The sequence below is a fragment of the Astatotilapia calliptera genome, chromosome 15 (assembly GCF_900246225.1).
Source record: "Astatotilapia calliptera chromosome 15, fAstCal1.2, whole genome shotgun sequence".
Classification (NCBI taxonomy): Eukaryota; Metazoa; Chordata; class Actinopteri; order Cichliformes; family Cichlidae; genus Astatotilapia; species Astatotilapia calliptera.
In genome coordinates, this window is record NC_039316.1 from 25,541,045 (window position 1) to 25,567,266 (window position 26,222).

General features: G+C 43.3%; 2 protein-coding genes across 3 annotated transcripts; both read left to right on the top strand.

The window, feature by feature from the left end:
- Positions 1-1,682: 1,682 nt before the first annotated feature.
- LOC113006608 (NLR family CARD domain-containing protein 3-like) lies at positions 1,683-15,541 on the top strand. The gene is made up of 14 exons (XM_026142677.1): positions 1,683-1,964; positions 2,075-2,206; positions 3,387-3,497; positions 7,297-7,428; positions 8,115-8,213; positions 8,538-8,589; positions 9,527-9,752; positions 9,955-11,752; positions 11,849-12,022; positions 12,113-12,286; positions 12,438-12,611; positions 12,725-12,898; positions 13,270-13,316; positions 13,424-15,541. The coding sequence occupies exons 1-14, from the start codon at positions 1,816-1,818 to the stop codon at positions 13,948-13,950; spliced, it is 3,969 nt and encodes a 1,322-aa protein (XP_025998462.1). The 5' UTR covers positions 1,683-1,815; the 3' UTR covers positions 13,951-15,541.
- A 1,016-nt stretch (positions 15,542-16,557) lies between these two features.
- On the top strand, positions 16,558-25,619 carry LOC113006618 (transcription factor E2F6-like). 2 transcript variants are annotated; one of them, XM_026142687.1, is made up of 9 exons: positions 16,558-16,810; positions 20,181-20,465; positions 21,688-21,719; positions 21,831-21,859; positions 21,990-22,176; positions 22,487-22,642; positions 23,042-23,156; positions 23,227-23,386; positions 25,217-25,619. In XM_026142687.1, exons 1-9 carry the CDS (start codon positions 16,694-16,696, stop codon positions 25,243-25,245), a joined length of 1,110 nt encoding a protein of 369 aa, XP_025998472.1. In that variant the 5' UTR covers positions 16,558-16,693; the 3' UTR covers positions 25,246-25,619. The 2 variants fall into 2 exon arrangements, with proteins under 2 accessions (XP_025998472.1, XP_025998473.1); XM_026142688.1 differs by lacking the exon at positions 20,181-20,465.
- Positions 25,620-26,222: the final 603 nt, after the last annotated feature.

Below are 26,222 nucleotides of genomic sequence, written 5' to 3' on the forward strand. Positions count from 1 at the left end.
CTAAGACTCTGACTTGAACTGTAACTATGAGCTATGAACACAACATGAAAAAGCTAAGAACAGAATTCTGGATTGGTACATGAAAGACTATGAAAACATGACAGGAGCAGATTACTATGAACATGACTAGTAACAGAGTTCGAAAAACTATGACTCATGACGTGTAGCTAGAGTGACAGGAATGATAACAGACAATGCAACACAGACTGAATGAAACACAGAGACTAAATACCCACAGGGATGATCAGGGGAAGTGGAAACACACGAGGAAGAACAGCTGACACACATGAACCTAATGACAGGATAGGGGAAGTGAAAACGAAATACAATGAACAAAGAACACCAGACTCTTTCAAAATAAAACAGGAAACATTGAGACATAGACATGACACAAACTTCAAAACAAGGACCACACAGACATGAAACATGACAGGTAGACGCATGGCCCAGGAGACAGTAGAGGGGGAGATGACAGAAACAACTAAGAAACAAAGGACTAAACTGTAACCTAGAAATTAACTAGATGAGCTAAACTAGAACACAAATGAATACAAAAGGTAAGATACATAAAAACTCAAACACTGGGTCACACGACCCAGTACCTTGAAACAGGGAGTCAAGCACATCTGATTTGAGGCCTTATCCAGTGTCATACATGGCGAGGTAAAGCACAGGCCGCCCCCTCGAGGTTTCTGGTAGTTAGAATGACTCTGGGGTGTTGATTCATTTAAACTAACATAATCATCCTGCTGCAACCAGGTTTCTGTAAGGTAAAGTAAATTGATTGTCTCAAACAAGGATGCTGTGGACTCAAGAGCAGACTCAATTGCTCGAACTATGTACAATTTATTTGTAGGAAAAAAGTACTTAAACAAGGCTGATTCTAACAGAAACTATACGCAGGAACTGAGGGAGACCAGAGGATGGAGAAACGGACGTGGAACACAAGGAGAACACGAGGTTTTACTGATCTGGAAAACAATTAGTGGTACTAGTGGAGAGTCTTGTGCTTACTTGAAAACACCGGCTATTAGGCAGAGGAGGGGTTGCCGTGGGAGCGTCCCAGGGATGGCTGAGAATGCGGGGAAGCTGGTCCAGGTTCCAGGGTGTCCAGGGGAGAGGAATTCACCGTTGAAGTACGGGCTTAAGGGCAGGCCGAGGAGATGGTGAGTCCTAGGGTTCTAGGCAGACTGGAGAACGGAGTGGAAACAGAACCAGCGCTGCTGATGAGCACGACGGGTGATGTATCTGGAGAACACAGGATCAACCCACAATCCAGGCAAACGGAGTCCAAACACAGCGCAGGCCAAGTTTAACACTAGTGGTAGCAGGATGAATTGGCAAGGAGTGGCAGGAAACGCTGGCTTAAAAACCCTCCAGATGGAGGCCCGGAAATTGGAAGCAGGTGATGAGCTGGCCAACTCCACCGCAGGAACCTGGACCACATCCGACCAGACACTCCCATGGCATATGACATCGATTTATTGATCAATTATTAAGACATGTACCAACAGAGACTTGGAAGAGAGAGACCTAATGTTTAATAATCCACATTTCACTGTTTTACTCTTTAGTTCAGATGTGGATGCTGTATTGTTCTTTCTTTGTGTTTTTTATGTTTGTTTTTTGTCTGTTTGGGAGCTGACACAGTCTCTATGGAGATGGGTTTTGGGGAGGGTAACAGGAGGAGAGAAGCTGCAGAGAGGCGTGTAAGACTGCAACTCTACTTCCTGGTCCCAACGCTGGCTAGCCCTATTTTGGAGGGTTTAATACATTTGTCCATAATTGTCCAGCCTGTCTCAGCTTGTCTCACCAATGTTTCTTTCACTGTTAACTATTAGTTTGCTGTTTCCGTGTGAAGGTGTGGGCTTTGCTATGGATCAGTGTGAGCAAAGAGAGGAGGGAGTCCCTCCCTCTGCAGCCACTCTGTGTGGGGAACATGAGAGCCAGACCAAAGCTCAGAGGTGAGAGGACCGTCTATGACTATCAGGACTCTTCTCCATGTCACAGCTCAGCACTCACATCACTGCTCCATCATTATTCACATTCAAAGCTCTGTTTGTGTTTGTGTTAGACCAAAGCTGTGGTTCAAATCACACTCTGCTGGACCTGAACATGAACCCAGCTCTGTGTCTGTAAAGAGTGACATGTCCCTCGACGAGCCGATTGATTATAAAGAACAATGGTCTTCAAAAAGTTCTAAAAGGTACTGTAAGTTTTTGTTTTCATGTATATGTTTCAGAGGACAGTGACTCAGGGCACTACACCAACATGAGGTTGGATTAAACAGAGAGATACAAATTTTACACTGACAGAGTGAAACTTCAGTGTTCTGAATAAAGATATTACAACAGTCACCTCAGGCCCTTAATACTGTAATCTAGACCCAACAATCATAATCTCCTATGAGAAAGTAGAGATAGTGTCTGTCTCCTGAATCCAAACTGGAAGCTGGTTCCACAGAAGAGGGGCCTGAAAGCAACATGAACACAGAAATGACATCCTGATTGTTTCCCAGTAAACCTTCTCACTGGTTTCCTGTTTTTCACTACTGCTCAATGGCTGTATCCCAATTCAGGGTCTGCAGCCTTAAAGTACACAGCCTCAACGATCCTCAAGGGCCGCGTACTTAAAGACCGCTAAGGCCAGAAGTGCGAGGCTTGTGAAATGGGACAGTCTAGCCTCCGTTGCGCTGCCCAGGTTGCCTAGCAACCATGATACTAACAGCTGGAAACGTTTCATACAGCTTTGTTTGACAGAAATGAAAGAGAAAATCTTTTGTTCATTTGTTTGTTTGTTTCTACATGAGCTTTGATCATTCTCTGTAAGATTAAGGTCAGCTATTGAATGGCGTATATTTTAAAGTAAAGGCTTTAAAACCAAGTTAGTACAAACGTCACTAATGTCACATAACTTTGCCGACATGTGGCCAACAGCAATGTTTAATGTTCTTTGTTATTAAACATTTGCACATAAATAAGTGACATAATATTCAGTACTTACTTAAAGTTTACTCTTCGGCCGCCCCTCATCCGCGTTTTTTTTTCGGCAAAATTATCCACACCCACCGCCGCGCTATGCATTCTGGGATATGTTGGGCCAAGAAGTCTACACCGCCACGTCCTTAAAATTCAGGGAAATGAAGGACGCATTTCAGGGCCGCATTTTGAGCAGCCTTCGAATTGGGACAGCCTTCGTCACGTCGCTGTGACGTAATCGGCCTTAAAATGCGGCCTTTCAGGCTGCAGACCCTGAATTGGGATACAGCCTTTGTCTCCACATTACACTGCTGTAACCTCTGTGAGTCCAAACTGATCAGAGATGCTCATGTCTGACCGATGAGGCAGTGATGTCATCACTCAAATCTGTGTGTGTGTTTTATGTAGAAGAAAAAAGCTGTGGTACAAATCATACTCTGCTGGATCTGAACCTGAACCCATGTCAGCGAGCAGCAAACATCATATCAGACTGAAAAAGAAGCCCTTATTTAAAAAACAGTAAGTCTGTTTATTATACAGAAATAATTAATCAGTTATTATTCAGAAGTTAGCATGTTATGACCAGAGCGATGTGTGTAAAATGATAACATGTCCCATATAAACCCAATGAGTTAAATAAAGCACAGCTCCACTCTTTGCACTGCTAACCACTTTGCTTTAAAGTTACTGAGTCTGAGTTAAATTGCTACTGCAAATTTTAGAGCTAAACATGTCAAAATTACATGTCTCAGTTCCCTGTGAACCAATTACTCTTCTACTCCTGCGGCCTTAACCCTTGTTATGGGTTAAAAAAAAATAACTCTTTGAAAAGTACATGTTTAAAAAAAAAAGAAGTTCAAAAATCTTCATGTTTAAAGATGGATGAAAATACTTAAGAAAAAAATCCTGGTTGAGGTTGTCATAATTCATGCAAGAAAGGGTTAAAGTTCACTTCATACAAATCAAGGTTAATCTCGGCGCACTTTACAAAAACAACAAGGTCAGTGTTGAGGGGGCCTAAGGGCGGATGTTTGGGGGTGGACCCAAATGCAGACTCAAGAGGACACAGTGATGAGATTTAATAATCAGAATCAGAATACTTTATTGATCCCTAGGGGAAATTATTTTTTATTACAGTGCTCCATTATAAACAAACATTAACAAAGACAGACAATACTCTAACTAAGAATAGCACAATATATACAGGTATATATATACATAAAAGTCACTTATTAATAAATAGCTGAAAAAGAACATGTGCAAGAAGGGTGTAGCTGTTAAGATAAGATAAGATAAGATAGAACTTTATTAATCCCTCGGGTGGGTTCCTCTGGGAAATTCGATAATGCCTGTTGCAGTAAACAGTGTGTTAAGTGGATGTGTTGTACAGGGGGATGGCCAAAGGCAGCAATGATTTCCTGTGTCATTCAGTGGTGCTTTTCGGTAATCTCAGTCTCTCACTGAACGTGCTCCTGTGACTGACCAGCATGTCATGGAGTGGGTAGGAGGTGTTATCCAACATTGTCTTTATCTCCGACACCACCTTGAGGGAGTCCAGCTCCATCCCCACATCATTACTGGCCTTACGAATCAGTTTATCGAGTCTGTTGGCATCTGCGACCCTCAGCCTGCTCCCCCAGCATGCAACAGCATAGAGGATCGCACTGGCCACAACAGACTCGTAGAAAATCCTGAGCATTTTCTGGCAGATGTTGAAGGACCTCAGTCACCTCAAGAAATAGAGACGACTCTGGCCCTTTCTGTAAAGTGCTGTGGTGTTTGTAGCCCAGTCCAGTTTATTGTCGATATGTACTTCAAGGTATTTATAGTCCTCCACAATGTCAACTCTGACCCCCTGGATTGAAACAGGGGTCAAGTATTTCCTGGTCTTCCTAAAGTCCACGATCAATTCCTTGGTCTTTGCCACGTTGAGCTGCAGATGATTCTGCTCACACCACGTGACAAAGGAGTCGACCACAGCCCGGTACTCTGTCTCATCATCCCTGCTGATGCATCCAACCACCGCAGAGTCATCAGAAAACTTCTGAAGATGGCAGGTCTCTGTGCAGTGGCTGAAGTCTGTGGTGTAGAGGGTGCAGAGGAAGGGGTGCCCCTATGTTGCTGATTACCTTGTCAGACGCACACTGTGGGAGACGTACATATTGTGGTCTTCCTGTCAGGTAATCAACAATCCAGGACACTAGAGAAGCATCCACCTGCATAAACTTCAATAAAGCAGGAATGTAGTGGACATCTCTGAGGTGATGTAGAACAAACTACAGAAGTGATAATTTGTAAAGTTAATAACAATCAGTGTGGGGTCAGTGGGGTGGATCAGAGAGCGTGGAGTGGTGGAGGTGTGCTCCAGAGAGAAAAGGAATGTCAGTAGATATGGAACTCTCTGTGCCAGGAACTCTCTGCAGGAGGGGGAGATACAAGGGTACCTAGACCCGGTTCGTAGAGTACGCTTGGGGAGTGTGATCGTGTGTACAGCGTCTCTTTATGTCTGTCTCCACGTTGGTTGAGTGTGGAGTAAGTGCATATGAGAGCATGAGGGTGGGAATGGATGTTTGTGTCTGTGTGTGGCTGTATGTCTGTGTCTATATGTCAGGTTGGGTATCAGACGCCACCTCTCTGGGGACATCTCAGGCCCTCCAAGGTTTGGAGGCCTATCTCCACCCACCACCACTTCCCCTGCCAGTGGCGGACTCCCTCAGGTGTCGGTGCGTTGGTGGTTCTTTGTGTCTGGGGGTGGGCGTCCGGGTACACACCAGCTCACTCCTTGGCGGCCGCTTATCGGGGCCTGGAGCCTGGGGCTCGCTCGGGCCACTTCAGAGGTGGGGTGCCCCCGGCCTCTCGGCCTGGGGCTCGGTCACTCAGGCACAGCTGGCTGCCGGCGGAGCTCACGGGCGCGTCACTGCAACTCCCCCTGGCTTCTGCTCCGCGGCTGCTGAGTGAGCCCTCATCTGGGACTCTCCTCAGCTCTTACTGGGACAGTGGCGCGGCTGCCCCTCTGTTGGTCTTCCTTGGTCTCTTGTGTTCTGGGGGCCTCTGGATGTCTGGAGTTTTGATCTCCTCCATACCTGCTTCATACCCTGGAGGACGGGGCTGTGGCTCCCCACACTCCCTAGCAGATCATTACATGGAGAAACCTTTGGAATGCAAGCATGCTGATCCACACAGGTGTACACACGGGTATTCACAGACGCGGACTACAGCTTTCTTGGCTGCTGCCTCAAAGCACATTGTGCGCTGTCTATCTTGCGTGCTGCACAATATCGTTTATTATTTAGTATCTACTGATATCTACTGCTAGCTAGTTTATTGTGATGGTGCTGTTTTTTTATTATGTTGCTCTTTGCTGTTTGCTTTCTCTTCTGTTTTTTTTCTCCATACAGGTGACCCAGGTGTTTTGTTTTTTTGTTTGTTTGTTTTTTTCTCTTTCTTCCCCCCCTTCTCACCGTCTCTTCTCCCCTTTGGTTTTCTTTCTCTCCCTCTCTTTCTTTCATTCTTTCTTTTCATTCTTTCTCCCTGTCCTATCCCCCAGTCATGTCTTTATTTTATTTTCAGTTTGTAGCAACTGAAAATAAAATAAATTCATAATTATAATAAAGGTCAATCAAATGGACCAATATGGCAAGGCCATGATGATCCACTTGGTAAAATAAATCCGCTTGGCATCTTTCTTGGCCTTAAGACAACAATTCTGATGGCTAAAGATCCAAACGGGACACACAAAAAAAAAAAAAATAGATATGGAGACAGAAACTATTATAAAGAAGGGACAAGTCCGAGTTCAGATTTTCAGAAAGATTAGAGATGAGTAAAGACAGTTTGGACATGTGCAGAGCAGAGACAGAGGATGTGAATATGTAGCTGCCAGGCAAGAGGAGAAGAGGAGCTCATCATCACTTAAAAACATAACACGTCTTCCACCTGTGCTCTTAAAGCACTTTAACTCGGTGGTTTATAGCATCAGTTAACAAGCGGAAGCTGGAATGTAGCTCTATGTCATCAACTTCTTCTCTCACAGCCTGTTAAATTTCAAGTTCTTTTACTGATTAGTAGTGATTTGCATGTTGTGCACAGCCAATGCAGCACAATAGCCCCAAGCTTTAGGTGATGAGATGGGAACAAAGTAAATGTGGGGCAGAGATTACAATGGTGAAGTTAACAATGTTACTAATTCTCCTCCTTCAAAAAATAACTCAACAATCCTAAAGTTTGATACAGTTTGTTTTGTGCTGAGTCTTTTTGTTCTTCTGTATTCACTTGTGTGTGTGTGTCTGTGTGTCTGTGTGTGTGTGTTGTGTTTAAGCAAAAAGACACAGAGCAGCTTGGACTCTGCTGTAACAGAAACTGGACCTGAATCAAGTTGCGAGTCCGCGAAGAGCGAACAGACGAAAGACAGACGCAGCAAATTTCAGAGCTGGCAGTTGTCTAAAAACTAGTAAGCTTCACTGTGTGTGTGTGTGTGTGTGTGTGTGTGTGTGTGTGTGTGTGTGTGTGTGTGTGTGTGTGTGTGTGTGTGTGTGTGTGTGTGTGTACGTGCGTGCATTTGCATATGTGTGTTTGATATAGTTTCTTGCGCCCACTGGTTTTGTTTCGTTATGATGTTGCAAAAAAAAAAATTTGTATTCACACATTTTGAGAGCAATGGCCTCATAAGGAGAGTTCATGATGGTCAGATAATCCTGAAAAAGGTAATATCTGTCTGGAAACCCTCTTCTTGGCTACACCAAGAAATTTTGTCCATAAAACCAGAAGTTTTTTACACACTGAAAAAAGCAGCTCCAAGAACACTAAGTACAATTATCTGTGTGACTGCAGATTACAAGAAAGAGCTGGAACAAATATAGTGACATGCAATAGCGTCATATAAAAGTATAGAGAGTAAAGGAGAAGATTGAGTGCTCAGTGCATCATTGGAGATCCTTCCTAAGGACTCCTTCAGTATGCCTCCTTGTACTGAAATCATTTGACCCATGTGGTACCAGTTTTTTTTGGTTTGATTGCATGTTTTTACTTTTTGCCTCCACACCAAGTTTTTACCTTACATGCCCTACTTTTTTTTTCAGTAGATGTTTTATGCTGAATTTTTCAGTGGAGTGTGTTAAATCTGTGTACTTCTAACAGTGTCCTTCAGGAAAGTCCAGACGCACAGCTTGCACCCAGCTGTGGGTCTATAGAATGGAACATATTTTTACAAGATGGACCCCAGTCTGTTGATAACAGGTAAGAATATAAGAATTTCATTTTGCGTCCTCCTTGAATACATCATATCCAACATTTAGATAAGTAAGTCCCCAAAAGTTGATTTTGATTATCTGGATGTAGCGTTTTCAGTGGGATTGGGGAAACCTGCAGTCAGCTGAGACTGAAGAAGTTACTTGGATGAGTGATGAAACATTTCTCCCACTGAAAACACAACATCCAGATGAACAGAATCAAGCTTTTGGGATCACATACAAGTATTTACTTTGTTTCCATCAGAATTTATTATAGAAAGGAACCCCTTAAACAAACTGTACTTATACTAAAGTTAAATGTGTTCTGCAGTGTTGACCAGCAGGTCCTGCACCATCAAACACATCTGGACTACGTATTTATGGTGAGTGGAAGTCTAGATTGTTTTCTAGAAGTAAAGTAATTAAACTTTATTTTATTATGTTCCAAAACCCCAGTTCCAAACCGTGACTTCCCTCCATGACAATAGACGCACTCCGCCCCCAACTCGTGGTGGCACACAAAAAAACACAGCTCAGCAGAATAATCCACTATAGCGAGGTCTTTAACACACATTAGTCAACGGCTGTACTTAAAGTGTTTGACGCCGGCAGGAGCTCAGCCACCCTCTTAAAGCCAGTGCTCCTGACAACGGTAATCAGCTGGCCACGGATATCGAACGGCAGGTGTGGCTGCCTCCAGCTCAGGAATAATTCCTCCAGCAAACCAAAACGTGTGTATGTTATTTACGCGGATGTAAATAACACACACACAAACACACACAGAGAGACTGAGTAACAGGAGAGAGATAGCAGAACACAATAAACACATGAGCCTTGGACCCCTAGACCCATGCCGTGACAACTGGGTACATTGTTTAGTTATGCCTGTATATAAATATAAATAATTTATTTGATTTTATTTTTATTATAACTTCAGCAGTTCAGTGTGGTGGTAGCACTGTTCCACCATCTGGCCAGCGGCTTTCTGTGTAAAGTTTTCCCTGTGTTTGTCTCTAGGTGCTCTGGCTTTCTCCCACAGTTCAAAGACATGCAGTTGTTGGGGTTAGGTTAATTTGATTCTAAATTGCCAATAGGTGTGAATGTTATCTGTCTCTCTGAGTTAGCCCTGGATCAAGGCGCACACTGCCTCTCACCTCATGGAATCAGCTCCAGCTCCTCTGTGACTCAGATAAGCGGAAGAGGGAGGATGAATGGAAGCAATGAATAAATTCTGGCACATTAACTGTAGTGTATTATTACAAAGGCGTACATTTCTCGTCAGTCTCAACTGAAGTTAAACAACCTTTTTCTGGGTTCCAGATGTTGGAGGAAAACATTTTCAGTTTTGTGAAGAATGAGCTGAAAAAGATCCAGAACATTCTGAGTCCAGGTTACCCCAAAAATGCAGAGAATCTGAAGGAAAATGAGGAGGTGTTGGAATCTGACGAGGAGGAGAGGAAGAGTACCAGCGAGTCATTTCTGAGAATTACAGTGGATTTCCTGAAGCGAATGAAGCAGCAAGAGTTGGCTGACCGTCTGCAGTGCAGTAAGAGAATTTTAACACAATGGAAAGCAGAAAAAGAAGCAACAGAAAAAGTTGACATTTCAAACTGTTTGTATAGATTCTACGCATCTCCATCACATCTATGAAGTTTTCTGGCAGAATAGATTTAATGGAGTGTGTTTAAAAAAAAAGAAGTTGACCTTTTATTAAGCTTTATTAACTTGTCATTGTTTTTAATTTGTAGGAATTCAGACTGCAAAGTGCCAGCGTCAAGTCAAGGCTAACCTAAAGAACAGGTTCCAGTGTGTTTTTGAGGGAATTGCTAAAGCAGGAAATGCAACTCTTCTGAATCAGATCTACACAGAGCTCTACATCACAGAGGGAGGGACTGCACAGGTTAATAATGAACATGAGGTCAGACAGATCGAAACAGCATCCAGGAAATCAGACAGACCAGAAACAACAATCAGACAAGAAGACATCTTTAAAATCTCACCTGTTAAAGATAAGCCAATCAGAACAGTGCTGACAAGTGGAGTGGCTGGAATTGGGAAAACAGTCCTAACACAGAAGTTCACTTTGGACTGGGCTGAAGACAAATCCAACCAGGACATCCAGTTCATGTTTCCATTCACTTTCAGAGAGCTGAATGTGCTGAAAGAGAAAAAGTTCAGCTTGGTGGAACTTGTTCATCACTTCTTTCCTGAATCCAAAGAAGAAGATAGCGGCAGCTTTGAAGACTTCCAGGTTTTGTTCATCTTTGATGGTCTGGATGAGTGTCGACTTCCTCTGGACTTCCACAAAACTGAGACCCTGACTGATGTTACAGAGTCCACCTCAGTGGATGTGCTGCTGATAAACCTCATCAGGAGGAACCTGCTTCCTTCTGCACGCATCTGGATAACCACAAGACCAGCAGCAGCCAGTCAGATCCCTCCTGACTGTGTTGACATGGTGACAGAGGTCAGAGGATTCACTGACCCACAGAAGGAGGAGTACTTTAGGAAGAGATTCAGAGATGAAGAAAAATCAAACAGGATCATCTCCCACATCAAGACATCACGAAGCCTGCATATCATGTGCCACATCCCAGTCTTCTGCTGGATCACTGCTACAGTTCTTGAGGATGTGCTAAAAACCAGAGAGGGAGGACAGCTACCCAAGACCCTGACTGAGATGTACATCCACTTCCTGGTGGTTCAGGCCAAAGTGAATAATGTGAAGTATGAAGAAGGAGCTGAAACAGATCCACACTGGAATAAAAAGAGTCGGAAGATGATCAAGTCTCTAGGGAAAATGGCTTTTGATCAGCTGCAGAAAGGAAACCTGATCTTCTATGAATCAGACCTGATAGAGTGTGGCATCAATATCACGGCAGCCTCAGTGTACTCAGGAGTGTTCACACAGATCTTTAAAGAGGAGAGAGGACTGTACCAGGACAAGGTGTTCTGCTTCATCCATCTGAGTGTTCAGGAGTTTCTGGCTGCTCTTCATGTCCATCTGACCTTCATCAACTCTGGAGTCAACCTGCTGAGAGAACAACAAACAACATCTCTGCTGTCTAAAGTAAGACCCAAATCTAAACTCAAACATCTCCATGAGAGTGCTGTGGACAAAGCCCTAAAGAGTCCAAAAGGTCACCTGGACTTGCTCCTGCGCTTCCTCCTGGGTCTTTCCCTGCAAACAAATCAGACTCTTTTACAGGGTCTACTGAGACAGACAGGAAGTAGCTCACAAACCAATCAGGAAACAGCCCAATACATCAAGAAGATCAGTGAGAATCTGTCTGCAGAGAAAAGCATCAATCTGTTCCACTGTCTCAATGAGCTGAATGATCATTCTCTAGTGGAGGAGATCCAAAAGTCCCTGAGTTCAGGACGTCTCCCCACAGAAAAATTGTCTCCTTCTCAGTGGTCAGCTCTGGTCTTCATCTTATTGTCTTCTGAAAAAGAACTTGAAGTGTTTGATCTGAAGAAATACTCTGCTTCAGATGAGGCTCTTGTAAATCTCCTGCCAGTCATCAAAGCTTCCAACAGAGCTCTGTAGGTGGATCTGTGAATAGGTCAAGGAAATTGGATATTTTTTATTTTGTATGACTTAAATAAATCACTTTGTCTTCATTGGCAATTGTTCCCCAGGCTCAACAGATGCAACCTTTCAGAGAGAAGCTGTGAAACTCTATCTTCAGTTTTTAGCTCTCAGCCTTCTGGTCTCAGAGAGTTGGACCTAAGTAACAACAACCTGAAGGATTCCGGATTGAAGCCGCTATCTGATGGACTGCAGAGTCTTCACTGCAAACTAGAAACACTCCGGTAAGGATACAATTAATTAATGTTTAGATTTTGACTTATTTTAAAGGTTTTTCTTTAATGTTGTGTGATTTAATCATGATTCAATCTCAGTCTGTCAGGTTGTCTGGTAACAGAAAAAGGTTGCGCTCCTTTGGCCTCAGCTCTTCGTTCCAACTCATCCCATTTGAGAAAGCTTGAGCTAAGCAACAACAATCTCAAAGATTTTGGAGTACAGCAGCTTTCGATGGCACTTGAGAGTCCTCACTGTAAAATTGAATCTCTGAGGTCAGAATATAGCCAACTAATGCTCGTGTGAAAATGTCCAAATGTTGAAATGGGTGGCCAACATCTGTTTTTTGTTGTTTTTGTTGGGTTGTTTTTTTTTTTTTTTTTGTTTTATTCTTTGTTTTTAACTTCATGACCTCTATTTATCCAGTTTGTCAGGTTGTCAGGTCACAAATGAAGGCTGTGGTTGTTTAGCTTCAGCTATTAGCTCCAATCATTCTCATCTACGAAATCTGGACCTGAGCAACAACAATCTGCTGGATTTAGGAGTCAAGCTGCTTTCCGCTGGACTAAAAAGTCCACACTGTAAAATGGAAACTCTGAGGTCAGAATACAACTGTCTTAAATCAATCTTAATGTTCATCCAATGGTGCAGATGGTCAATAAGTGTAGGTTTTTCTTTACTTTCTGCTTGAATTTTGTTTTTACTAACTCTAGTCTATCAGGTTGTCTGGTAACAGACGAAGGGTTTGCTTCTCTGGCCTCAGCTCTTAGTTCTAACCCGTCTCACCTGAGAGAGCTGGATCTGAGTTACAATCATCCAGGACACTTAGGAGTGGAACAGCTATGGGCTGGAGTAAAGGATTCACACTGGAGACTTGATGTTCTCAGGTACAGGAATATGACAAGATCTTAAAATTTCTTTTCACAGATGAACCACAGAGGTTTCCGAAGAATGAATCTACATCACATAAGAAGTTTATACTTTTCACATTTTTTGTGTAATATATTTCTTCTGAATAGATTGGTTAATGGTCATAATTATGTGCAACATGCATCTATAATGCAGAGTATTCTTTTGTGAACTTTGTCAATAATCCAGTGAAATACACTGGATTATTATCATGATACGGTTATAAGCAACACAAGCAGGTTTCAAAAAAATGTAAAATGGAAACTGAGGTCAGGGTACAGATGTCTGTTAAATCACTCTTTATGTTCATGATGGTGCTGATGGTCATCCCAACTCTTCTTTCATCCAGGGTGGAGCATGGTGGAGCACACAGGTTGAAACCTGATGTTAGGAAGTGTAAGTTTGACTGCTGAAAAAAAGCCACCTGTCAGTTTGTCTTTAAACCCTATCTTTAAATGATATTTTTGTTAGTTATTATTATGTCTCCTCTCTTCTTCCATCAGATTTCTTTGAACTTGAACTGGACACAAACTCAGTAAACAGGAAGCTCAAACTTGCTAACAACAACAGGAAGGTGATAGTGGGAGCGGAACAGTCGTATCCTGATCATCCAGACAGATTTGATACCTGCTCTCAGCTGCTGTGTAGAAATGCTCTAACTGGTCGCTGTTACTGGGAGGTCGAGTGGAGTGGGGGGGTCTTTATAGCAGTAAGTTACAGAGGAATCAGTAGAAAAGCAGATAGGACCGACTGCAGGTTTGGCTGGAATGATCAGTCCTGGAGTCTGAGCTGCTCTGATGGTGGTTACTCTGTGTGGCACAATAACCGGGAAACATCCATCTCCTCCTCCCTCATCAAGAGCAGAGTAGGGGTGTATGTGGACTGTCCTGCTGGCACTCTGTCTTTCTATACAGTCTCCTCTGACACTCTGATTCACCTCCACACCTTCAGCACCACATTCACTGAAAGTCTGTACGCTGGGTTTAGACTTAGGTCATATGACTCCTCAGTGTCTCTGTGTTCTGTGTAAGAGTCTGTGGGAAATGACCGCAGCTTCAGATAATGTTGATGATGCATGATGGTTCACTTGGGTTTCCACTTGCGCTCTGTCATCTTCCGTATCGACGCTGGAAGACCAGCTCAACACTAACTGCATATCTTAGATAAGAGGAAATTACTAGAAGTAGTCTTACCATTACTAACATCTAGCAATCAAAAAGAAGATGGTCATTGTAAAAGTATTAATCTTCAGGAACTAATAGTCAAAACACAAATTTTAAAATAAAACAATAATAAAAGGCAGGCAATAGATAATAATAGATGACAACATACCATGACCTTACATACGACGTACCAAAAAAGCTGAATGAATCTTGAACTACAACAAATTCTTCACCTAAACAGACACATCAATGACATCAGTGATATGTCTGTTTAAGTGTCTGTTTGGTTTGGTGAGGGTTAAGCATCAGAGTTACCTTTGACTGAAAAAGTTTAAAAATCAAAAATCAATGATTCATCACTGACAGACATAATTATTCAATACTGCTAGCTCACATGAAATAATTCATGTGTGCACTACTACAGACTTCACAACTGACTCTAACGTGGCTCTGACATTGTAACATTAAAACAGTGTTAGGAGATCTATTTCTGTGAGACCAGGTTTTTTTGTGCATCAGCACAGATGCTTATTAGAGGTACCTGCTTCCGTTAGAGAAATGTGAGCCTTTTTTAAAGTCTGCCATTGTTTCTACACTACCCGTTGTTGTGAGAGCCTTCAGCTGCCACACAGTCCACACAGCATTGCAATAATGGCAACCATCACACAGAGGGAGGATGTATCCAATTTATCATGTTTATATTATTCACTCTCATTTTTTTTCTCTTTGCTGCAGAGATGTAACAGTGTGACATCTGTTCGCTATCCAGCTTTTCTATTACTGAAGTTGAATTCATTCGTTAAAATCCAAATAAGCACTTAACACTTTGAATTGTGGGATTTGTTTTCTTTTCCAAAAGGTATATTAGTGTATCCTCTTGTAAAGGAAGCATCAAAGTGCAGATACCTTTGTGTTGGTCCACTCCCACTCTGTGAGTTGTCTTTACTTAGAGACCTGCAGCAATAAATGCACTTCTATGTGATTTATGACTGATTTTGAAAAGTGCTTTATTGTTTTTTTATGTTAATTTTACTGTTATAGACACTGTCCCTGTGTCCTCCAGTCTGTGAATCGTAAAATGTTTCAGGACGACAGAGGACACTTGTAGGAGGAGCTATAATCAAGGACACGTACACTTTGCATAATTGTTTTTAACCTTGAACACATAAAAGAAGCAGCCAAACCCCGGCCATGATGAGAGTGTCCCTTATTTTTTATACATTATTCTCTCTCCTCACCCCCAACTGGCTGCAGCAGATGGCCGCCCCTCTGCGAGCCTGTTTCTTCCTGTTAAAAGCAAGCATTTCCTTCCCACTGCCGCCAAAGTGCTTGCTCGTAAATTGTTGGCATTTTATCTGCATTGTTGTAGGGTCTTTGCCTTACATTATCAAGCACCTTGGGGCAGCTGTTGCTGTGATTCGGTGCTATATAAATAAAAGTGAACTGAATTAAATTGAATTTTTATTTTTGTCATTTTACGTGATCTGCCCTTCATTCTTTCTCACTGTGAAATTTTAAAAATGCACAGCCTGTTGTTTTAATTTAAAGTAGTTCCATTAAAAAATATTGTGAGACATTAATAAAGCATTAGTGGGATGGACTCTGGCTTTTCTTTTTCCCTACTCTGTACCTTGACTTCTCCCCCGTCTCCTGCCTGTGGCCCAGGAATCAACCATAGGTCTCCATGCTGAAGATGTCTCATTTTCTAAAATGGATCTGTCAGAGGGACAATAGCTGATGCTGACAGGTGTGTATAGATGTATTTTTAAAGTATAAACAAATAGAGCAATAAAATCAAACTCAATTATGAGCTGTCCCTCGGAGAAGGGCTCATCTCAGACTCATGTAAAACTAAAGAAACTAACCTTGAAGGCTTTCCTATGATTCCTGTCATGTGAAACTTTATTTTTTTAGGAGATAAAACTGTTCAGATTTAGGTCACATAACTTCCAGACTATTTTCACGGCCAGAAGCCGTCACTGTGGAATGCACTGAATATTGATCCAAAATCACAGGAAGATTCGGCTGATCCAGAGTTTCAGTCTCACTGTCACAGAAAACACGGAGGATCATCCAAATCTTAGCACTTGGTTCCTCCTATGCCGGGCGGCGCATCGGGCAGCTAGTGATCTCCATAACTCTGCCATTGCCGGTCCCAAGCCCGGATGATAAAGGAGGAGGGTTGGGCGTGGGGCTAGCAACCCCACCCTGTAAAAACTCCAAACATCCAAATCTAACCTCAGTATTTAGGCTTCTGAAGTTCAGGCTCATTAACTTTAAGAAGGAAACATACTTTGTTCTTGCGATCTGGACCTACTTGTCCCACTGATCCAGCACTGAAGCCATGTACACTGTGCTCGGAGACCTCTGGGGAGTTTGTCTCCGTCGGTCTTAAACTCTAAATCTCTGCTTTATAATCTGTGCAGGAAGAGGGGGCGTGTCTCTTTACTTTACCTTCTTCCGCATTTATACATCCGGGTCATGCACGTGTTTTTCCGGTGACACGAGACATAAACAAACGGCACGCGGCGGGTGTACGTGGGTTAAGTCCGGATTGTGAGTCTTACCGGTAACAAATAGATCCCGGATGCAGTTGGAGAGGCGGTTAGCATGGTGAAGTGTGTGGTTTCTGGGTGTCCGAACCGCGTAGCTCACTACACCCGGGGGGCCTTCCAGCCACCCCCCAAGAGGTTCTTCAGCTTCCCCAAAGACCCGACTCGGGTCCAGGTACGAGCTCCGCTGTGTGTCCGCTGGCTTTGTATGAAGGAGGTTTACTTTGAAAAAAGTATTTTATTATCCTGAAAAAAATTCCAAAACATTCAAAGACTTTTCCAAACCTTTCCGTCTAAACCATGAAAATGTTTTAATGGATTGCATGTATATAGCGCTTTTCGAGAACCTCAAAGCGCTGTACAATTCCACTATTCATTCACTCTCACATTCACACACTGGTGGACGCAAGCTACAGCTGTGGCCACAGCTGCCCTGGGGCAGACTGACTGACTGAGTTTTCAAACTCAGTTTGCAAACATTCCCAGGCTCACGTTATTACGTCTTTGTTTTTAGTTTTAAAGTAAAGAAATGGTTTGGAAACTTTTTTTAAAAACACATGAAAACCAAACTGAGTGACGTCAGCAAGTAAAAGTAAGTAAGTGAGTAAAATTTTATTTAAATAGCACCTTTCAAGATAAAAATCACAAAGTGCTTCACATAAGCTAAAACATAAAAAAATCAACCAAAAAGCAACCGTTGCTGTTTGCTCTCATGAAACACTGATTAAAAATTCAAATTCAAATTTTATTTGTCACGTACACAATCATACACAGTACGATATGTAGTGAAATGCTTGGACAACTGCTCGTGACCTAAAGAAAACAAAAAAGGAAAAGGCAAAATCATAAGATAGGAAATTAATATGAAGAATTAAAAAGGGTAAATTTAACTAGGAAGGAATAAAATATAAATTAAGGTTAAAAATGAAATAACTGTACAACACAAATTAGAATGAAGGGTAAATTTAACTGGGAAAGAATAAGATAAAATATATAAATTAAAGTTGAAAATAAAATAACTGTACAACAAAATACACAATATAGAACTATATAAGAATGTATGAAGAAATATAAATAAATATATACACAATAACAGCAGCTGTACAAGTATTAACTGGAAATGAAGAATATAATGTCCAGTGTTGTGCAATCCACATTATGTCTTGTACAGTGCAGATATGCTTAAAGTGATTTAAGTGATGAAGTGAAAACAATGTCCAGAATGTCCAGTGTGTGTGTAAGAACTATATGTGTGGGTCAGTACTGTGTGGTGGTGTGATTGAGAAACCGTATCGCCTGCGGGAAGAAGCTCCTCCTCAGTCTCTCTGTGTTGGTCTTCAGGGAGCGGAATCGCTTTCCTGACCTCAACAGAGAGAACAGTGTTGTTGGGATGGCTGAGGTCCTTCACGATCTTCCTGGCCTTGGTCCAGCACCGCCTGCTGTAGATTGAGTGCAAGTCAGGGAGCTCGGAGCGGATGGTGCGCTCAGCTGATCGCACAACCCTCTGTAGAGCTCGTCTGTCCTGCATGGTGCTGTTCCCGAACCAGGTTAAGATGTTTCCCGTCAGGATGCTCTCTATGGTGCAGGAGTAAAAGTTCCTGAGCACCTTGGAGGGCAGTTGGAAGTCTCTCAAGCGTCTGAGGTGGTAGAGACGCTGACGGGCCTTTTTCACCACGGTGTTGATGTGACAGGACCATGACAGGTCCTGCGTGATGTGAACTCCGAGGTATTTGAAGCTGTCCACTCTCTCCACTGGGCACTCGTTGATGACGGGGGTCTGGTAGTTCCTCTCCTGCTTAGTGCTGAAGTCCACTATCAGCTCCTTTGTCTTACTGACGTTTAGAAGGAGGTTGTTCCTCTGGCACCAGTTCTCCAGATTCCTAATCTCCTTCAGGTAGGCCGTCTCGTTGTTATCAGAGATCAGGCCCACCACGACGGTGTCGTCAGCAAACTTGATGATGGTGGTGGAGCTGGTAGTGGCCACACAGTCATATGTGTACAAAGAGTACAGCAGGGGGCTCAGGACACACCCCTGGGGGGCTCCAGTGCTGAGAGTGGTGGAGGCTGAGACATGTCCGCCATCCTTACTGCCTGTGGTCTGCCAGTTAGGAAGTTGGAGATCCACTGACACATAGATGAGCTGAGTCCCAGATGCTCCAGCTTGGTGGTGAGTGTGGAGGGAATTATGGTGTTAAATGCAGAGCTGTAGTCTATGAAGAGCATTTTAACATAATTCCCCCTTCTAGTGTCCGAGTGAGTGAGTGATGTGTGGAGGAGATGAGAGATGGCATCGTCTGTGGAACTGTAGTGGGTCCAGTGTGTCTGGTAGTGAAGAAATGATGAAGTCTCTGACCAGGCGTTCAAAGCACTTCATCACTACTGAGGTGAGGGCTACAGGGCGATAGTCATTGAGAGAAGCAGGGTGGGGTTTCTTCGGGACAGGAACAATGATGGAGTCTTTGAAGCATGTGGGGATCACCGACTGAGATAAAGAGATGTTGAATATCTCAGTGAACACAGGAGCTAGCTGGTATGCGCAGTCTCTGAGGATACGACCTGGGATGCCGTCTGGTCCTGCTGCTTTCCTGGTGTTCACTCTCTTGAAGGCTCTCCTTACTTCATGCTCGGAGATGACGAGCACGTTTCCGGTGCTGGCAGTATCTTCCTGTCTGCAGCCGTTAGCGCTGCTAGCACTAGCATTGTTGGAGTCCTTAGCTGCAGCCTCGAAGCGAGCATAGAAAGTGTTCAGCTCGTCTGCCAGAGTCACGGCCGCGTTCGTCATACCGGTTGTTGGTGCTTTATAGTCCGTTATTGTCCTTAGTCCCTGCCACAGGCTCCTAGAGTCACTCTGTTGCAGTTGTGACTCTAGTTTCCTCCCGTAGCGCTGCTTCGCCTCTTTCACCGCCCTCCGCACGTTATATGACGCGGCTTTGTACGGGTCCATGTCCCCCGTCGTGAGTCCCGTGTTGTAGGCAGCGGTGCGGGATCTCAGAGCGTCGCGGATGGTTTTATCCACCCACAGCTTCTGGTTGGGAAACGTTGTGACAGTCTTTGTCTCCACGGTATCATCCGCTAGTTTCCCGATGAATCCCACAACCGCTTCCGTAAACAGGTTGACATCATTATCGGAGCTGTTTCTGAACATGCCCCAGTGTGCGTCATCGAGTGCGTCCTGTAAAGCGGCCACCGATCGATCCGTCCAGCGCGCGACCTTCCTCTGAACCGGAACTTCCTGTTTCAGCCTTTGTTTGTATTTTGGCACGAGGAAGATGGCGGCGTGATCAAATTTGCCAAATTTGCCAAATTAGTTCATGGACCAAACCATGAACTAATAATGCTGGTTTTTAATTTCATTAGAGATGAGTTATTGTGATTCTGAGGGCGTGCGGCAGCAGGCAGATGGAATAAAAGATGAAATAGGCGTTAGAACTTTGGTGTAGGTCATGAAATCACTGTGTTGAGGTGTGGTGCAGTTTCCCCTGCAGTGCCTCATGTGGGGTGATCAGGTCCAACTGACCTGCAGTAACTCTGGCGGCTATGCTCAGGTTTGGCTGGCCGCCCTGAGGGAGACGCACAGGCAGGACACTGGAGAGGACCTTTTAATCTGTGAAGACCACTTCCTGCCGGAGGATATCTGCAGAAAGGGAGTCACCAGTGATGCCATTCCGCTCATGCCCCCTTGCCTGGATGGGCAGCTGGGTCTGCTCAGTGCCTGGGAGGTCGATTCCTCTGAGGAAGACGAGCAGTGGCACGCCGGAGGCTGCAGTAACGACAGAGAGGAAGATGAATTTAGAGAGGAACGTCCAACTGCACCGAATCCACAGCAACAGGTGGGAGTCTGTTCTGATTTGGTTAGTTGTGATTTTTCAGAAACTGCTGAGGTTGAACTGAAGGTCTCTGTGGATAGCTGCGTGCTTTGGACAAACTGCACACACGCAGCACATGTGCAGAAAAATGACAGCAGCTTCACTGTTAGTTGGACATGAAGAGGAATGAGCAGCGTGTTGACGTGTGCTGAAACATTTCTCTGATAATAATTAGCTAATATTTTAAGAAAATGAATCGTCTTTAAAGCTGTGAAATAAAAAGTATGTCGGAAAGTCTCTAATGAGATTTACTGCTGTTCTTTCATAAATCTGGTTCAACTCAATCACCAAATTAGAAAGGTCAATTAACTAAAAGAAAAACTAAAGTAAATACAGCAAAAACAGAAGTGGCCCTAAAATTGAGCCCTGTGGGACGCCTAATGACAGAGAAGCAGAAGACAATTCAGAACCGAGAAGGATGGTGGAGAAAGTTCTGTTTGCTAAGTGTGACCTAAACGAATTAAGTGCAGTGCCACCAATGCCCACTAGATCATTTAATCAAGATAGTAGACTATTGTAGTCTACTGTGTCAAAGGCAGCTGTTAGGTGAAGCAAGACCAGAACAATGTGGTTACCAGAATCACATGCCAGAAGCATGCAGTTAAAGAGCATTAGTGCACGGGCACCAAGCAGGCATCAACAGGATCCAGGGGTCGCTCAGACAGACACAAAATTCTTAGGAACAATCCGTGCGCTGTTCGGAAAACAGGAGAAAAATTCCTTGGTGAAACTTCAGCTTCACTGACCATTTCATTTACAGTGGCAGCGATGACACAGAGACTTGGTTTCATGAATGACATGGGTCACAAAAGCAGAGCGACACATGAGCAGCCCTGTCACACTGGTGCCATTATTCCAGCCAAATTCAAAGTCATCAACATGAGTCAAGCATTAAAAGCCGAGGCTCATTCATCAATCATCTGGTTTCCATTTTTTTCTTGCTCAGCCATCATCTTTTACACATAAATAAACTGCCCCTCAGTAGGCTTCCAGAGGATGGCTAATCAATGAAAAGTAGTACAGTAGTGCAGCTTTAAAGCGATAGGAGCTAAAAAAAAAAAAAAAAAAAAGCTGCTGCAGAGGATGAACATGTCAGTCATGCAAAGCTGCCCTAGTGAGAAACATTGGCCCTGATCTTGACTCTAATGTGATTCGATTGATTCATTTTATAGTTTCTGTTTTCCAGGGTCCGAGCTGGGATTGGGACGACAATATCAGGTAACTTACGTCTCTGTGTTTTGTGTTGTCTGTTAATTAAAAAGTTCTAACTGCCTCTCGCAGCTTGTTAGTTCAGCACAGTCTCAAATGCAGTCTTCTTTTCTTCTGCAGTGCTTCCCTCCAGCAGAGCATCAAGCGCGGTGAGTCTTAGTATTCTACTCATTTCTAATCCTGGACTCTACTGCAGTACCTTTGAATGATTGTTACTGAATCAGACACAGTTTTGGTGAAAGCTCGGCACTGTGAAGCAAACGGCTCCGTTGTGTTCAGGCAAACCTCTGGGCTCGTTGACTCGCGGTTTCCTGGAGCTGCTGCTGGCAGCTCCTGACGGCTCCCTGGACATCAGGCAGGTGGCAGCGAACCTGCAGACCTCCGTGCAGCAAGTGCACGCCATCGCCAGGGTCCTGGACGGCATCAGCCTCATCCAGAGAGAGTCGGCCCACAAGATCAAGTGGATGTGAGTCCTGAACGAGAGCATGATGGATGTGTTAGGATCTGCCTCACTATCTTTTTCCATAAATTAAGTTTTTATGTGATTCTAATTTTCCTCCAGTCAAATTTGTGCAGGTTTGTTCTGCAGTGCAGTTTTTGTTTGAGTGCCTCTCACTGATAAACAGCAGGTTTGGAGGGAAGTTAATCATCTTCAGGTTAAATTGCAGGTTAAACGCAGTGTGCAAGGAGACTGTGAGAGCAGCTGAAGATGTTTTTTCCAGTTCGGGTTAGGAGTCGGTAGTTCCTCTTTTAGCATGAACCTTCTCTGTGTGCAGAGGTTGGAGCTCCATCTCCAGCTTCCTGTGGAGGAACCAGCAGAAGTTCCATAGAGAGATTCAGAAGCTGAAGCTGGTGGAGGAAGCGCTGGACGGCTTCATCAGAAGCTGTGCCCAGCAGCTTTTCAGCCTTACGGACAACGTGGAAAACTCTTCATATCCTTCCATGTGGGACTGAGGTCAGAGGTCACCCCTCTCAGAGGCCGTCAGCCTTTCGACAGGCCACCGTCCTCCAGCTCCTCATGCGAGCTCCAAACATGTGCCGAGTCCGGCCCAGGGTCTCCTGTTGAGCCCATTTTCCTGGATTATTATGGTATTTTAAGAAAGTAGTAGGATTAGCATTCTCGATTTCTTTCTTGTTAGCTGAAAGAGTCATCTCCAGAAATATGAAAATAATAATGCAGAGATCCTGGGTTCAGTGAAACTGCAGGAAAAATCTATAATAAGTCTGAGAATCAGTCACATTGCTCAGCATCAGGTATATAAAAGTGCCTTAAGTCTACAGATTTTTGCTCTTTTCTTTAAAGTGAGAAGTTTTCTTTAACCCTTTTTTACGCTTGCCTATGTGACGTTCGAGGACATCAGTCGACTTGGAGTGTACCGGGATCAGACGGCCATCATTGTCAAAGCTCCCGAGGACACTAAGCTGGACGTTCCTGCTCCCACAGAGGTGATGCAGAGTTCAGACGGCCACGTCTCTGCTGCCTCAGTCATTTATAAGTGTGTCTGTGTTTCTTTAGGAGAGCGTTCAACTCTGGCTGAAGGCAGTGAAAGGTCCCATCTTGGTGATGACCTGTGAGGTTGGCTCTGACAATGCTGTGACCTCTGACCCCATGCAGAGGATTACCTCATTTTTAACTCTGAACGAGAGCCGCATCAGGACGACGGAGCTGCACGAAAGTATGAAAAGAAACCCTTGCTTTTTCTTTTGGCTCCGATGTTGAAAAAGAATCTGTCAAAAAATTCCAGATCACCTCTAAAGGTTAATGACTAAACCCCAGCCACCTCTGGTTAAAGTTTCCATGCACATCTGTCCAGAACTTTTTTTTGTCTGCCGTGCGAACAAACAGCAATCGGCCATTTGGCATTAGAGATGGACCGATCCGATATTACGTATCGGTATCGGTCCGATACTGACCTAAATTACTGGATCGGATATCGGAGAAAAATAAAAAATGTAATCCGATCCATTAAATATCACGAAAGCACCTCACAAAACTTGCAACACGCCGTAACTCACCTCAGAACGTTAGCACGTCAGAGCAGTATGCATCACGTGATAGAGCGGCTGTGGCATGCGGGACCTGTCGGTGGTCTGGATAGCATTTGGAGCTTCGCTAGCAACCCGGCATTTCATCTCCGACAAAGTTATCCCCGAGAGAAGTAAAGCAAGTGTGTAAGTCCATCTCTGAATGTTTGTAAAGCATTCCTGCGTTAAGCTTAACAAGCGACTGCCTCTCCTGCTGCTACTTCAATCATGAAACTGCTTAACGATCAGCTGATCGGCTTTTCTGTCACGAGTCCGTGTCTCTAGTTTGCTTTTGGCCCATTTTGCACCAGAAAGAGGAAACCAGCGGCTGAACAACAGCAGCACGTTTAAGCTTGATCAGCTGTTGTTAGAATGTATTTAATATTACTTTCTACTCCAGGATCTTTTTCTACGTAGCTGACGCTGGTAACTGTGCAGGGGCGGATCTAGCAAAGTTTAGCCAGGGGGGCCGATAGGGCATTAACAGGGAAAAGGGGGCACAAAGACATACTTTTCTTTCTTATTCTCATTTAAAATGTCTAGCTTTTAATAAATAATTATCTGACACCCAAAGTTTTAATTTGATGTAAAATGAATAGAAGTCAATTACTGTATATAGTGACTATTAAGTCTAATATATATACCCTAGTAAGCTATAGTACTTTTTCCTTTGGGAATGTACCATCTGTGCAGTCTGCAATTTTGTTGAAGAAAGATGTTGAATCTATTTAATATTTCTTGAAAAATAATTGATTTCTGTGCATTTTTTTTCACACTGCATCAAATTAAGGTTGATTACGTCGATTAAGCATCATGAGGTGGAGCGTGAGGGGTGGTTCCCTATTTTTTATTTATTTATTTTTGTTGTTGCTGGGAGTTGGAACCCTATTAGTTAGGTTGCTTAATATTTATGCTAAGTACTCTTTAAAATACCAGAATAGTGAGGATGGTGTAGGTTTAAGTTTATTAGATTGATCAGTATTGCTGAACTATGAAATATTTTTATTTGCATACAGGTATAACAGAATAGCTTTAGTGTAGTTGTTGTTTTAAACTTGAGTATGAACTTATACAAAATGCAGCAAGATATTTAAAAAACAGTTTTGTTGATTAAAAAACACTATATCGGATTCATATCGGTATCGGCAGATATCCAAATTTATGATATCGGTATCGGTATCGGACATAAAAAAGTGGTATCGTGCCATCTCTATTTGGCATCAGTGCCAACCGCGAGCACGTGAGGTCGCTGTGAATCCTGCCTTCTTTTCCTGGTGTGTTTGTTATGGAGATACTAACATCTTCACTTCAGTGTCCCTCAAAATGAAGACGTCACACAGCTATCAGCCAGTTACTTTGAAGCTGCAGTGAAAATGACTCTGCAATCCTGTTGATTGGCTCATTTGGGACGGGGGTGTGTGTCACCTGGCAGCTTGTCTCTGGTCTCATTTCTGAAGTTATTCTGTGTTTGCTGTTTTCAGGGTCACTCACTGACCTGGAGAGCCCATGAACACCAGCTGACCTCCAGGGGTGCCGGCGTGTTGCTGCATGTGTCTGATAAATGCACACAGGGAGAACATGAGGAAGTACCTGCTGACGGTGGCTCACTTTAACTCATGCTTGATGCTGTGACGACATGACAGCAGCAAGCTCCTCCTACCAGAGGAAACAGTCTGAGCACAGAAAAGGGAAAAAAACAGTTTTCATCTGGACCAATGAAACGGCTTTAACCTGCTGAGCTCAGTCTGATGCACAGTGCCTGTATTTCACTGTTTGTCTTTCTGTCCTTTGCTTTGTGTTTTTAATGTATAAATGTTTACTTCTTCATCTCACAAATACCTCAAATATACTTGGACCAATAAAGTTTTACTTTAAAGTTGTGAATCACTTCCTGTTTTCATTCATGAGGAAAAAAAAAAGCTCCAACAAAAGTGTTGAGCAGCAGAAAGTCCCAATACTCTGTTCCTCCCTTTAAAATTTCCTGAAGTGCACAGCTGAAAATCAGAAGTAATAATAAAGGAGTTTTTAGTGGCATCAACTAGAATCTAGAACATACCATAAGCATTTCCAATAAAAATAAATACTTAACAAATGGTCATAATATTAATGGTTCAAAAAGAAAAACTTCATAATAAAAATAAATGTGAATTTATGTTCTGTGCTTCGGCTTTTTTATTTTACCACACATTTTGTTTTTGTCTGGAGTCTCAGGTCAGCATGAGCCACTAGCTCCTGCTGCTTTCTGCTTGTAGTAATACACAGGTACAGCAGGCAGGGGGCAGTATACTACACCTAATGTGTATTCACTTCATCTCGTGTTTCGAGCTGATTACATTTAATAATGAACTGGTTCTGATCGCATTGATCGAGTTTATAAAAAAGTTCAATCAGCTGTAAATAAATAAATACGTCATCAGTAAGAAATCCATGTTCCTCTCTCTCAGCTTTGTTTTTGCAGCTTTAGAATGTTTTAAATGACTCTCACGT

What these genes read in the sequence shown, in the direction of transcription:
- LOC113006608 (XM_026142677.1), top strand. Translation starts at nt 1,816, where the DNA reads ATGTTTCTTTCACTGTTAACTATTAGTTTGCTGTTTCCGTGTGAAGGT. An exon ending in ATCTGGACTACGTATTTATG is followed by an intron (nt 8,590 to 9,526) that starts GTGAGTGGAAGT and finishes TCTGGGTTCCAG; the next exon opens with ATGTTGGAGGAAAACATTTT. An exon ending in TGTAAAATTGAATCTCTGAG is followed by an intron (nt 12,287 to 12,437) that starts GTCAGAATATAG and finishes CTATTTATCCAG; the next exon opens with TTTGTCAGGTTGTCAGGTCA.
- LOC113006618 (XM_026142687.1), top strand. Translation starts at nt 16,694, where the DNA reads ATGGTGAAGTGTGTGGTTTCTGGGTGTCCGAACCGCGTAGCTCACTAC. An exon ending in GCCCACAAGATCAAGTGGAT is followed by an intron (nt 22,177 to 22,486) that starts GTGAGTCCTGAA and finishes CTCTGTGTGCAG; the next exon opens with AGGTTGGAGCTCCATCTCCA. An exon ending in GACGACGGAGCTGCACGAAA is followed by an intron (nt 23,387 to 25,216) that starts GTATGAAAAGAA and finishes TGCTGTTTTCAG; the next exon opens with GGTCACTCACTGACCTGGAG.